We start from the raw sequence: 15,028 nt of genomic DNA, 5'->3' as shown, positions 1-15,028 counted from the left end.
GTGGTCCGTTTATTTCATTACACACTGCACATACTTGTTTGATGACTAAGGTCACTGTACAGACCACCCTATCTGACTGCAATTAAGTGACCATCTTTTGTATTCCAGGTTATCTAGAGAACATCATGGGAGTAAAAGTAATAGCAAATTTTCTTTCCTTAAAAAGATGGATGAGTTTCAAATGTGGGTGAAATGTATGACAATTGCAGAAAAACAATGTCTTCACAGAAACAACAAAAGTGAAAATGAACTATTTCACAGGATCTGTAACAAAGATAGTTTATTTGCTTCAATTTTGAATCTAAAAACTTTTTTTTCTAAAAAAAAAAATAACGTGATTTTTTTTTTAATTTAAAGAGAAAAAATTAATCTTTTTGGCCATTATACAAAAACTTTTTGTTGTTGACGTATGCCTGTTTAGGCAGAGGGGGTGCGATTGTTCTTGTTTTCTAGTGGCGCCATCTATGGTCAAGAATTTGACTTCTGACGCACCATACGTCACATCCGTTTATAGGGCGGACCCATTCATACATCCATCCACAGATCTTAATTTAGACCTGAATCAGAGAACGATCGATCTCCAATCCAGTACCCCCAGTGGTATTGATTTGTTATGGAAACATGGAGGACTTTTGCAACTCGACAGATTCAACCTGCATCAGTCACTTTACTACACGGGGAAGTCTTCGGCCGGCGGGGTTCGAACCCACGAACTCTCGGACATGGGCCCAGCGCCCTACCAACCAGGCTATCCCTGCCCTTGCTAGTATTGTCTTCAGATCATTATTGAGAATGATTTTCAAACGATCTCTGTAAGTAAAACCGAACTTAACTTAATGACAGAGACTTTTGTTTTTCTTTATAAACTCGAAATTCTCTAAAATTTTAATGTCTCAAAGCTGGTTTTTATTTATCATATCAAAAGAAAGCCACATTTACTTTTCAGTTCGGAGCGTTTATAGCTTTCTTTAGTGTTTTTTTTCTCATTAAATGAAAAAGGCCGATATTCTTATTTATCTCCGTCCTTATTGCGTCTTCAAAAATGTCTTTTCCGCGCTAGAAAGAAAAAAAATTTTTTATGACGTTTTGTAAAATTTCAGAAATAATTGAGAAAATAGTTTGAAAACATGTATTTTTTTCCTTAATTTCCTAGAACTCAGAAGCGAACGCAAATTTCGTCCGGTTCTGTTCGAATAATGACGTAAAAGACTAAATATTCAACAATTAATACTACTCCTGTTACATGAATTTGTACATTAAATGATCATAAAACGTGCCATATTCAATTTAAATTGAATAAGGAAATTTCAAAAAGATAAAATGATACGAAATTATTTAAAATTTTGTCATAAGCATCTGCTGGTCTTCGAAAGCAGAAATAAAGGCTCTCTCTGTAACCATTCTCTCAACTTTCGAGTGTTTCAATGAGATGGCTATCTGTTGAAAGATTAGGCAGCGCCACTGGTGCAGAGCTGAGTTTAAATCACTCAAAACTGCTTCGAGGTAACAGAAAAACTAATTGCAACTCTGTTCCATTCAAAGAACCTACAATGGTTCTGACTCGGGATAATAAATATTTGTAATTTATACATACCCCGGGTTCGAATCCCAGTCGATACGAATTCCGCATCCGGCTTGCACCGACCACAGTGCTTCTGGGAGATTGCTTACTAGAATGTCGAAACTAGAAGACCAGGCTATCGAAAATAAAGTCACGAAACAAACCGATCGGTCTCTATGGTAGTCAAGATGTCGAATCCCGCTTAAAGGCATCTGTGTAATTTATCTCTCTGTTCTATCTATCTTTCTTCTGTTGTCTGGAAAACAATGATCCACCTACATGGAGCTCACGAATGCATTTTTTTGGGGGGGAAAAAAGTAGAATGACGAAATATTTCGTTAATTATGATGAAATTCGTTTCTTCGAAGAAGTTTCGTCACTTTGACGAAAATTTCGCTCGAAGCATATACCAGGAAATAGTTTCGTCAAAAACGAAGAAAGTTTCGTAAAATGTGAGCATCTATTTTCTTCTGTGCACCAAATTGTTATATATTACTATATGTTTTATTTAATTTCATTTATAAAAAGTAATTCATTTAGAATTTATTTATAGTGAATGATATGCTAAATTTGATTTATATAGACTGGATTCATGTGAATTCAGTTTGTAAAAGTTTGATTCATATAAATTTAATAATATAGCGTTAAATTTATTATCATAGTTGTAAGAGCTTCTGAAATTTCTCTGAGTTGCTTATAAAACTTACTTTTTTTTGTTTCTTTTCAGAGCATAACAATACCTGTTAGGATTATTGTCACCGACGCCAATGATAATGCGCCAATGTTTGTTGGTGCGCCATACAGTGTCAATATCAGTGAAGTAAGTTTTGATACTTGGAATTCAAATTTTTAAACAACATTTTATGTGATATAATTAGAGATGAAGTTAAAGAACTGCATTTTCGTTGAAACTTTGTTGTTTACATTTAATTGAAACTATGACGACTATTAAGGAAAACGGTACTTTGAAAGTTGTAACTATCAGGCTTTACTTTTATTTAAAAAAAAGTTAGAAACTCATATGAGCTAACAAGAGAAAAAGCTTATGATAATTATGAGTTAAAGCTTATCATAAATCCAAGTGATATTCTTCGTTTTTTTTTCTTCATCAATCTAATCCTCAGTTCAAAATTTGTGTTTTTAATCAGAGGCAATTCATTTGTTTAAATTTTTGTTCAAAATTCTTATTTTTTAAAATAAAATCATAAAAAATATATTTATTTATAGGTTACTGTAGTGGGGTCAACAGTCATCCAGGGAATCAAAGCTGTTGACAAAGATCAGTATGGACCGTTCAGCACTGTTGAATATTTCGTCGATGAAGGGCCTTATTCGGTATTTACTTTTATTTATTCTTTTGTCATTACAAATTATCTCTAAGAATGTGAATAACAGCTGGAATGAAATTAATTATAATGTACGTAGTGGGTAATCATGTGAATGCGATTTCTCTTATTTTATCTGTTTTCAAGATTTAAAAATTTGCAGTACGATTTTTAGACATGTTTGGAACTAAGCACTATACCATAAATTATATCTTATGAACTATTATAGCATTCATGTGCAATATTAGAAAATTGATAAATTCAATAAATTTAATATTTTTTACGGAAATAACGAATTGTATAATTAAACATATGCATGCTCATAACTTAGATGATAAAACTTTCTTTTTGCCGTGACATTTTTATGGCGTTACTCATGACATCATTCTTACAAACACTTGTTTTTTTTTCTTGTAAACATTCAGCACAACTAATGGCAACTAAGCACCGATTTTTTTATTTTATTTTAAAGTTTGGTCACATATTTAAAGGCAGCAAATTTTCATTTCTGTTGATGAATATCGCCGTTGAAAGAAAAAACAAACACTCGCCAGCTCATTCCAGAATGTAAACAAAATACTGGCGATACTCTACTTGACGCTTGTCGAATTCTTGCTATTCAAAGCTCGCCAACATTGGTGTTTACGAAAGTGAAAATAATGCTCCTATAGTGTGATAAAGTGAAATTTTAGTGTAAGACTATTCCATTATAATGGTTTAAGTTTAAATTACNCGATAATATAAAAATGTGAAATAAAAAAAGCAGAATAAAAAATATGAATAAAAATGTAACCATTAAATAAAACTCATCACAAAAGAAGAACTTTCCTAGAATCTGAAAAGCTTTTGAAATATAAATGATGACAACATTTGAGAATTAATCATCTAGAAGTCTTTAAGATTAAAAGGAAATATTTTTATTGATAACGATAATATAAAAATGTGAAATAAAAAAAGCAGAATAAAAAATATGAATAAAAATGTAACCATTAAATAAAACTCATCACAAAAGAAGAACTTTCCTAGAATCTGAAAAGCTTTTGAAATATAAATGATGACAACATTCGAGAATTAATCATCTAGAAGTCTTTAAGATTAAAAGGAAATATTTTTATTGATAACGACAATATAAAAATGTGAAATAAAAAAAGCAGAATAAAAAATATGAATAAAAATGTAACCATTAAATAAAACTCATCACAAAAGAAAAACTTTTCTAGAATCTGAAAAGCTTTGAAATATAAATGATGACAACATTCGAGAATTAATCATCTAGAAGTTTTTAAGATTAAAAGGAAATATTTTTATTAACAATAATTATGACCATTACAGTTTTATTTACTATATTAACAATCTAAATATAGTCTAATTTTTCTCATCTCTTATTTAAATCCATGATAATGTGCGCACATTCTTTCACGGCTGACTTTATGTCGGGGTAGAGGAATTTATACCCACTTTCCAAAGTTCTTTGAGGGACTACTTTTTGTCCCTCCATCATCATGCGAGCCCTCTCTCCCCCGAAGGCTAAATTGATTGCAAATTCTGGGATTGGAAGGACGGCAGGCCTCCACAGGGCTCGAGAAAAGGCTTTTGTGAACTCTTTGTTTGTAACGATTTCGGGGGAAACACCATTCAGGATTCCGTGAACAGTAACGGACTGTACTCCGTGGGTGAATATACCAGCAATGTCATCTATATGAATCCATGGGAAATACTGTTTCCCACTACCAATGGTTCCACCGACTCCGAAATAAAATGGCCAAAACATCTGCTGTATTATACCACCTGTTCTGCCCAGTACAACACCTAAAAAAAATAAAAACCATTCCTTATTAAAAAAATAAGTTTAACACTAAACATACTAACACTTTACTACCATAGCCACAGGGTATCTGCTACATTTAAGATTTTCAAATTCATAACTTTCCACGGCTAATTCCAAGAACTTTTCCTGACTTAATGAAATTACTATTTCCTCCGACAAAAACAGAATAATAAATCTAAAAAGTATTATAATAACATTCATTGAAATGATAGGTATAACCAAATCTGTTATACTCTGCATCTTCATATTTATTGATTTTAAAAAACAGAGTTAAAAAAAAAGAGTTGAAGCAATAAAATAGGTGAAAAAGTAATAGCTGAGCAATAATTTTCTCTTCTTCTTTTCTGCAGAATTATATTCTAAAGATACGTTGCTCGTTCATCAGAAAGGAAAGAAATACTCTGGATTTTTCTATTCTCATTTTGGAATTTAAAAAATTTGCCAATCACTGGCTCACTTCAGTTAGAGTTTTAAATTGGTAAAATAAGAAATAATAATAATTCTGAAATCACAGAAGTTTAAAAGATACTTCGCTCTAAAAATGATGTTTTTTCTTTCATTTTTTGAAAGAACACCATAATTTTTAAAGAACATAATAAAAACTTTTTATATTTTAATAAAATATGACTATGAGCGGGGATTTTTTTATTTTTTTTCACAAATTCAGATATTCTGAACACCATCAAATGGGGGGGGGGGATTCCATTTTAAAAATTAAATTCTTCGGCGACCTAAATCCATGACTTTCCATGATTTTTTTTAAAAAATAGTTAAAATCATGACATTTCATGACAAATTTTGTTCAATACCGAAATTCATGACTTTCCAGGTGTGCAGACACCCTGTAGCCAGTCAATTGACCGGACTCCATACTTTTTGATTGAATCCATGAATGTTAGGAAGGAAATAAACTAAAAAAAAACTTTATTATAACTAAACAAAATTGTATATTGCCAATTTTTATATATTACAAACACAAAGAATAATGATTTTTAATTCATTGCTCAACTCATTTTTTACACATACAGGGTGTTAACATTGTAAACTTTCCGCAAACACATTTCTTCTAATTATTATTATTTCTATAATTCTTATAATGTATAAGAATTAAAATTCTTATAATTAATATTATTTCTTCTAAGAACTTGCTCTGTCTCGATGGTTTCAACATTTTTCTAGGTAAAAACTAACAGTTAGTTAGAAATGAAGTAAAGCTATCAAAATAAAATCTAAGCTACTTTTCAAAACATTTGGTTTTTGTCACTTTTTCTGATACAAAAATGACAATCTAAAATTTTAAATACTTTCTTGAAATGTGAATTCACAGTTATTCCGATTGAACTCACTACGCGACAGTCTTTGCAGATATGCGCAACTCATCGAATGTAACACNAAGAACTTGCTCTGTCTTGATGGTTTCAACATTTTTCTGAGTAAAAACAAACAGTTAGTTAGAAATGAAGTAAAGCTATCAAAATAAAATCTAAGCTACTTACCAAAACATTTAGTTTTTGTCACTTTTTCTGACACAAAAATGACAATCTAAAATTTTAAATACTTTCTTGAAATGTGAATTAACAGTTATTCCGATTGAACTCACTACGCAATAGTCTTTGCAGATATGCGCAACTCATCAAATGTAACATGTTGAACGTGCATTACATCGTAATTTCTGATCCGAAAACCTTATGAAGCAATGAATTGTTCTCCCGGTCAAATGACGGGTTAGTGGCAGAAATAGGCATACGACAAGTATTATTCTAAACAAACAAAATACAAAAAATAATAATAATAAAATATTAACTGTATATAATTGCTAGAAAAGTCAGGAAGTCAAATGTGCAAAAACGATAAGATGATAAGCGCATTTTTGATGCAAAAGTTCTTAAACGGTCATTTGACAGGTTATGGTATGTTCAGTGTTAACAATAATTGGAAATTATAGATTCTAGAATTCAGAACTTTCATACTTCTACATTCTTTTTCACTAAAAGCGGGTTCGATTTAAAATATGCATTCTCACCCTTTTTATCCACTTATTACATTAACATTCTTAATTTAATTTTATCTATTGTTCCACTAAGTCCGAAATAAAATGGCCAAAACATTTGCTGTATTATACCACCTGCTCTACCCAGAACAACACCTAAACAATAAAAACCATTCTTTAAAAGAAAAATAAGTTTAACAATAATTGGAAATTATAGATTCTAGAATCCAGGACTTGGGAATTTCTGGGTTCTTTTTTACTAAAATGGGGTTCGATTTAAAATATGAATTCATACCCTCTTTATCCATCAATTAATATTGACATCCATAATTTTATTTTATCCATTGATCGACAAAACAGAAAATTTAAAATCACAAAGAGTAATATTTGAAGTATCAAAGCTTTTAAATATAACTGATCAAACACATGCATCAAGTAAAAACAACAGTGTACTTTGATACTAAATTTTTTTTTTTATTTTCACCTTTTCAGCTACAAATAACAAAGGAAAACAAATTTTTTCACAAAGATTTAAATTTTTGTTACAATTTTGCCTACATAAATCTTCACACGTGCTGTATATTTATTAATTTACTTTCGCACTGGAGACTTATGTGTCCCGAGTAACGTGACTTTACTTATTTTTCACTTTCTTTCTACGCGCATTCGACATGTCATTGATACAGCACGTCTCTCAGAGTTCCAGGTTTTCAGGTGATAATTTCAAATTTTCTGAAAATTCAAGGTTTTCCCTGTTTACAAAGAGGTTAGCCACCTCAATTGACATTGAATCAGGTTAAGGTTCACCTCAAAAGAAGGAAAGGACACAAGTTTTTTTTAAGGATATGATAGGTTATACAAAATAGATTTAAAGGCTAATAATAGGTTGAAATACATTGCCTTAGTGTGATCATCACTAGCCAACAACACTCCAAATACATCTAGAGTTAATTCTGAATTTCTTTGAGAATTTTAGGTTTTCAAGTGATGTGATGCCACAATAGGCATTACATATTTCCTAGCTTTTAAAATTTCTTTATTTTCTCAAACTTCTTTTTTTTAAAATCATTTTCAATCAAATTTTAATTAAATGAAACTGATTATTTAATTTTTATTACACTTTATAAAAAGCGAATTTAACATATTTTATTCTTTTCTTAACAATCAATGTAATGGCTAACTTTTTATTTAAATACTAATGTAAGATTCATTCATTCACTGCCGTGACTAAATAGAAAACAAAAATCTATTTATAACTCTTTATTTCTCAAAAAATTTTTCAGTTACACAGTTATACTAATTCTTACAATCTTTTTGGCGATTTGCTTTCACCTGATTATTTATTAGGATTGCCACAGAAAAAAATGAGCAAAATAGTTGCTTCTAGCAGTCTAAAGCATGAAAATAGTCACCTGAAATTATGAAAATAGTTGCCTAAATAAGAATTTTTCAATAATATGACTAAAATTTTATAATATTGACTTCATTGTAATATACCATGATCCATTTAGTCAAGTTGATGGCCAATATAATAATTTCTAAATAAATGTTAGTGTTCTAGCACTAAATTTTTATATAAAAAAAAATTTTATATTTGCAGAACATTAAATACTTTTAAATGCTAGAATTAAGGCAGAAAAATAGTTTTGCGTTAAAAAAAGACATACTCTTTCTATTAATTTTCCCTTTCACATAATTTTTCCTTTTATCAATAATTGATTTAGCAAATATATATATATATATATATTGAAAAAGTAATTACTAAAATTCTAAATTCGCACATAATAGTATTGTATTAAAAATTGGGTTCTTTAAAATCATGCAGAGTTTCATAGCAATAACTGTTGAAAAGGTGATTGAGAAACAAAATAGATTCACAATGGAATCTGTGCAAATTGAGGGCATTAAAAAGTGATGACTAAAATTTGCAATTTAATATTTTTCTTATTTTTTAGAAGAAAAAAAATTCACTATGTTCAGAAGCTACCGCGGGCCGCAGGTTGGCAACCCAATTTATGCTAAAAAAACATTGCTAGGAGCCCAGAAAAGTCTCCCAATGGTCTCCTTTTCCTGAAAATAGTTGCTTTTATAGCCTTTTAAGGCAAAAAAATTGCCTCAGGTCGAAAATAGTTACAAATAGTGGCATTTTAGTCACCTGTGGCAACCCTGTCAAATCTAATATTGATTATGGGGGATTGGCTTTATTTTCAATTCTGAATTATTTGACGATTAGACTGGAGACTTAGGCCTCTCAGTTCCAACTGTGAAATTAATATCTTAACAAAATTCCTGATTGAATGATTTTCTTTTTTTTCTTATCAAGAATGATTTTCTTGATCCCTTTGAGGGACTTATTTTCTCTATTTTTATAATTTTGGAATGTGGCCATGTTCAATTTAAGTTTTACACAGGGACCGATCAAGACAAATTCAGGCCAAGGGCCCAAAATATTTTCTGAGCCCCNCGAGGATGCAGTTTTAAGCCAATCAGAAAAGAGAACGCATTCGCGTCAAAGCTTTTTGTTGATTTACTTTGAGTGGGTTTTTGCTGATTACATCTCATCTTATCTTATCATTCTTATGCCTATCCAGTGATTGATATCTTTTAATGTTTACATTTTTGTTGTTTGCTATTATAAAGCTTACTGAGGCTTGCTTACCTTAAAATGGTTAAATTTTAAATCACATTTATTTATTCAACTCATTTCAATCATTTGGAATTTCAGTATAATGTCTGACAGGACAGATCGCGATCGAGAATATCGCAGACAACGGAGATTGGATCCCACGTTTCGTCAAAATGAACAAGAGCGTCGAAGAATAAATCGACAAAATAATCAAGAGCTTACTAATGCCCGCCAAAGAGAAAATCGAAGTAGGGCAGCTAATCGTCTTCGAGAAATAGATGAAAATCAGTATTTGGAAGAATCGTACAGTCGTACTTATGCTCTGCCGCGCATTTATATCCTTATATAAATGTATTAAAATTTGTTTGCGAAGCAAACAAAAGAGAATTGCGTAGCGATTCTCGGGGGTTAGCGAGCGGTAGCGAGCAGGGGGCGGAGCCCCCTAGTATCTATAAATTCAAGCTAAATATAAAACAACACAACAATGTTATGTCAAAATAAAAAATAGTTTGTTGACCACAAACAATTGAAATCAGTGATTTTTGCTGAAAGTCACTGATTAGCTGAATATTTTTTTATTGTCAGCTGAAATCATTTTTTATTTAATACTTAAACAAACACATAGCTAGCTCATATTACATTAGACTTTTTACTAATTTTTGAGACCCCTTAGAAATTGTGGGCCCTAGGCCCATGCCTATTGGGCCTAGGCTATAATCAGGCCCACATAATAAATCAATTTTTACTAAACAATTTCATTCCTTTTTCTGGGATAAATATCCCCACATCATATCCAAGTAAAGATGTAGCTGAAACGACCAAAATATTTAAATATTACAAAAAAACTAAAACCCACTAACGGGGGTGACTGTGGGTCCAACTCAAAAATGCTAAAAATTTCTTGAGTAAAATCATTCAAAAAATTAATATGCTTATAAATTTAATTTTCAAAACATGATATTCTAAATGAATTATATGCAGTATAATTTAAAATAATAATTATGTGTAAGCTTACTTTTATCTCTAATCACATTTATTATTCTACCAGGAAAAATATTTACAAATGAAAGAGATGCCAAGCATAAATTCTAGTTCTAATATTTCTAAATAAAATATACAAGAATTTTTATATATAAATGTGAGCGATGATTTCTTCTTGAAACTTCTGTACCTTGGATTTACGGAAACTTTCGGATTGCAATTAGCGAAAAATCTGGAAATCCAGATTTTTTCCAGAGCACAATCACCCCTGCAGTAACCACTATGGACTAAGAATATAGATAACACTGCTACTATAGGTAGTATTTTCTAATTTTCTGTAGATTAAAAGTTTTCCTGCTTCCAGAGAACATTGAACGAGGGGGAAAATACACACCTGATCGAACAACGAAGCGGCGGACATTAAGGTGTGGAGGTAAAACGCTTGCAGCTTCCCAATCAGAACATAATTGAGAGAAGTAATCTTCACTACAACCAGGACTCTCTTCTGTGTATGTCTCTGTTTTACTAGGAGGATAAAAACCTGAAACAAAAATAAAGCCTCACATTAGTTACACATAACAATCAAGAGATGCATTTGTAGTTACTTTTGATTAAACAAGTCAAAATGAGAATATTACTGGAAACAAAACATAAATTTCACGATTATTGTTGCAATAATGTACTGAATATTTAAGATATAGGGAATTTCAGGGATTTTTATAGTCATCAAAATAGAAAAAAACTGCAATATTTTCCAGTTATGACTGACATTAAATATACTTGAAATGTTATGTATTATGTTTACTCATAATTTAGACTATGAATAGGCATTTAATTCTTCAAAGATAGTTAAAAGACTTTTTTTAATTCATTTAAAAAGAGAGTTCTGAATAAAAATAAACTGAAACTTTTAGAACAAAAAAAAATGATTTGAGCTGATTTCTAAAAATGAGGTTCGCTTCATTATAAATCAGTAATACTTATTTAAACATTCAAGTAAGCATTAAACTGTACAAAAATTCTGTTTCAATATGGATTTATTTAGGAAACTTATTCAATTTCAGGCAATTTTCTAAAATGTACAGAAATTAGGAAACTTTTTATTAAACCAGTACAGCAGGAGAAATTGTAAAATTGTAGAGTTGTGTGGTATTGCTTTTATGATGTTTTGTTACTTTTATATATATGTGGTATTGCTTTTATGATGTTTTGTTACTTTTATCTTTGCTGCACTGCTCTGCTATAATTACTTTAAAGTTTTAGTTTCTTTTTCATAAGTCTTCACCTGCCCTTCTCTGCCCTTAAATAATTCAGCCAAAAATAAAAATAAAAAAGAAATAGCAAGTATAGCCCTACTTATTTTGTGATGGTGGTAACAGCCAATAAGAGTTGAGTATGCTTTGGGGGCTTGGTTAGAGGAGGTGAGAGAAAAGGAATGACACGTGGTTTTGGAGAGCTGAGGTTAAGATAAAAAAAAAAGATGAGGATCCTCAACAGCTAAGTTATATTATAAAATTTTCTATCACCCCATAAATATTTATTTATTAGCAGTGCAGCTTATATAATGTATAATTTCATGTTAAATTTTTATGTACCTATTATTAATTGGAGTGAATGCCTTCCTGGAACAAAATTTGTAACTCTAAATATCTTAAATGATCTATATTAAATAAATAGTTTTAACACCTTGCAATTAGTGATCATTCTAATGATCTTGTTCTCTTACATAAGAGTATATTATTTTTAATTGTTATTCATTTTTATTCTTATCTTAATGTGTGTGGTGATGCACTGAACATCACCACAGTTGGCAGCTATGTCATTGGTAGTAACGTTGGGAAATGACACTATCCAAGTGCAAGAAGAAGAAAAAAAACACAAAAGGGGCAAGGAAAACAAATGAATGGCAACGTTAATAAAGAAACAGAACTAAGTTCTGAAGGAAAAGAAACGCATCAGAAGCACTTATAAGAAGACAAAGTATAGAATGCAGTAGAGGAATGCTGGGCATTGATACCACATATAAATATTTGTTTATAACATAAAAATACATCGTTGCATTTTTTAAAGAAAAATTATAATTATTCCAAATAGATATTAAAGATTCCAAAATAAAATTAATATTCCAATATACAATAATTTAAATAATAAACAATTGTATTAAAATATTTAAACCCAATATTGTGGATATAAAAACAAAAATAGCTTAGTTGACCCACAAACTAAATTACATTAAATAGGTAGCAATTAAATCACAATCATTATTCTTAATTAAAAATTATCAATATAACAAAAATACACAATTAAATCGACGTAATGATACTGATTGCCAATATATGCAGTATTGATACCACATATAAATATTTGTCTATAACATAAAAATATTTTATTACATTTTATATGAATGCCAAAGATTTAACATGTATATATTAATTTGACACAATAAAATGTAATAAAATATTTTTATGTTATAAACAAATATTTATATGTTGTATCAATAGCACAACAACTTAACACAAATAAAAGACTTCTGGCACTATTGGGAGAAGAAAAAGATGATTTTGGAAAAGAGAGAAAGTTAAAAAGTATGGTAGAGTAGAATGCAAGTGGAATAAAAAAAAAAAAGAGATATTGTAGAATATCAATTAAGTAGATTGAAAGGACAAAAAAATTTTTTTTTCTGTGTTCATTAATTAGCAGGGTTGGCTTTTTGCCGGCAGAAACTGGTTATAACCGGTAAAAACCGGCAAAGACTGACAGAAACTAAAAAAACTTCTATATTAGTTCTAGTAATTGCTTAATGACATTTTGTTTAAGTAAACCGAAAAATTTAACTCCATGTAACTGTAACAAACTTTTTAATTCATTGTTTGTAGGTAAATATATATTATTTTGTTTATATTAAATATAAAGAGTGCAGTATATCAAATATTTATATAAAATAAAGAATGATGTAATGTAATAATAAATATAAAGACTAGATTTTAGTTTATTATATTAAACTCTGAAATTCAGTAATTATTATCACTTAACTCTTAACATAACTTAATAGAGCAATTTTCAAATAGTTTTTTTCTCTTTTCAAGGCATAATTTGCATGGCAACAATCCAATTATTATAACAGTAACAGTTTTAATCTTTCGTGGATGACAATGCCTGCTAGTTCTGCTGGACTTGAGAGAATCTTCTCAAATTTCTTGTACGTGTATAGCAAATTGAGAAATTTTTTACGTTTAGAAACTGCAACAAAACTTGTCTTTTTTTTATAGATTACTGCAGAGTGCAAACAATGTAATATTCGATTTTGAATGGTGATAATTTTGTAAATAAATTGTACTTCGTTTAACATTTAATTGCTTTTCTACGAATTATCCATTGTATGTCAATCTCAGTACTTACTTTTATGTCGTTTTCTGAATTTCTGCCACAAACGTGGCAGAAAAGTGTTACTGCCATGCCAGTTTTAACCGGTTTCGACCAGTGGTTTTAGCCACCTCGGCAGAACCTTGCTAATTAGGCACAAGATAAAAGGTGTGCATATTCATAAGATGAACAGAGTTGAAGTTTTGTACAAAAGAAAGGAGTGAAATAAAAAATAAAAATTGGATTAATCATCAAATGACTTAAAATTGACTTTCAAATTACTTTAGCGCAATTCACAAAATATAATTACATTGGGAAAAGTCTCGATATGCCTTATTTCCTTAAACAACAAATACTGAAAATAGAAAATTGTAAAAAGATTTCAAAACCAAACCATTTTTAGAATCAGCATCTAAAAAAAAATTTTTTTTTCTCCAACTTTATGTTTTTCTTAATAGAGTGAAACCTGCCAAGTTGACCACCCTTGTAAGTTGGACACCTGCATAAGTTGACCTCAATTATCAAGAATGGAATTTTTCCTATATAATATAAGGAAGCAAAACCTTTGTAACTTGATCACCAGTCTATCTTGTATGTTGACCACTGAAAGAAGTCAATTTTGTCTAGGAGTACTATTATGAAATTCTATTCTAAAACCCTCATAAGGTGACCAGAAAAAAAAAATTTCTGTCATTTTGCAATGTATGTTAAAATTTCACTTGTTTGGTGAAATGGTGCAAAAAGCTAATCTAAACCCTTTTGTGAGTTGACCATCTGGGGAAACTGTAGGGGGTCAGCTTTTGATCATTTCCTTCATTCAAAACATAGGGATGATGTAAAGTCTAAACAACAGCGTCAAACAACAATGAGGGAATATTTTTGTAACAAATAGGTTTGTAAGTGTAGAATAACAGAATATATTTTAAAGTGTTCAAATAATTTTGTTTTGTTAAAGTTTTCAAATTACGTGTTTTCGTGTTCTGATATTTCAAGAAATTATTTTTATTAAGCACTTCACGTGCATAACTAATAAAATAATTTTTTTTAAAAAAGTCAGTTAAATATTAGAATTATATGTAACAAATTGAAGTTCATTCAGGTTTAAACACATTTCTTAAGATATTCATTTGGCTATTAGCTAAATAAAATTTTTAAGTCAAGTAAAAAAAAATTCAATATATAGCAACATGATAAAGGAAATGAAAAAGCAAACAATGACCCACCCCCTCTATAAGTTATCCACTTGTCTAAGTTGACCACTAAAACAATGCACCACAAGTGGTCAACTTACACAAGTCTTACTGTACTAAAATAAAGTATATTAATACATTTTTGGATTACGAACTAATTTATA

The 15,028-nt window shown here is 29.9% G+C and overlaps 1 protein-coding gene across 5 annotated transcripts in view; it reads right to left on the bottom strand.

The window, feature by feature from the left end:
• Positions 1-4,165: 4,165 nt before the first annotated feature.
• Positions 4,166-15,028, bottom strand: part of LOC107445965 (epimerase family protein SDR39U1) — a 33,714-nt gene continuing 22,851 nt past the window's right edge. For all 5 annotated transcript variants that reach the window (XM_016060482.4, XM_016060483.3, XM_016060486.3 and 2 more), the window contains exons 6-7: positions 10,706-10,852; positions 4,166-4,695 (exon numbers count right to left, since the gene is read on the bottom strand). In XM_016060482.4, the coding sequence (XP_015915968.1) occupies positions 4,262-4,695; positions 10,706-10,852 (581 nt within the window). In that variant the 3' untranslated portion in view covers positions 4,166-4,261. The remainder of the gene's footprint in view (positions 4,696-10,705; positions 10,853-15,028) is intronic.

The sequence above is a fragment of the Parasteatoda tepidariorum genome, chromosome 5 (assembly GCF_043381705.1).
Source record: "Parasteatoda tepidariorum isolate YZ-2023 chromosome 5, CAS_Ptep_4.0, whole genome shotgun sequence".
Taxonomy (NCBI): Eukaryota; Metazoa; Arthropoda; class Arachnida; order Araneae; family Theridiidae; genus Parasteatoda; species Parasteatoda tepidariorum.
This window is presented reverse-complemented; position numbering and strand designations above follow the sequence as displayed.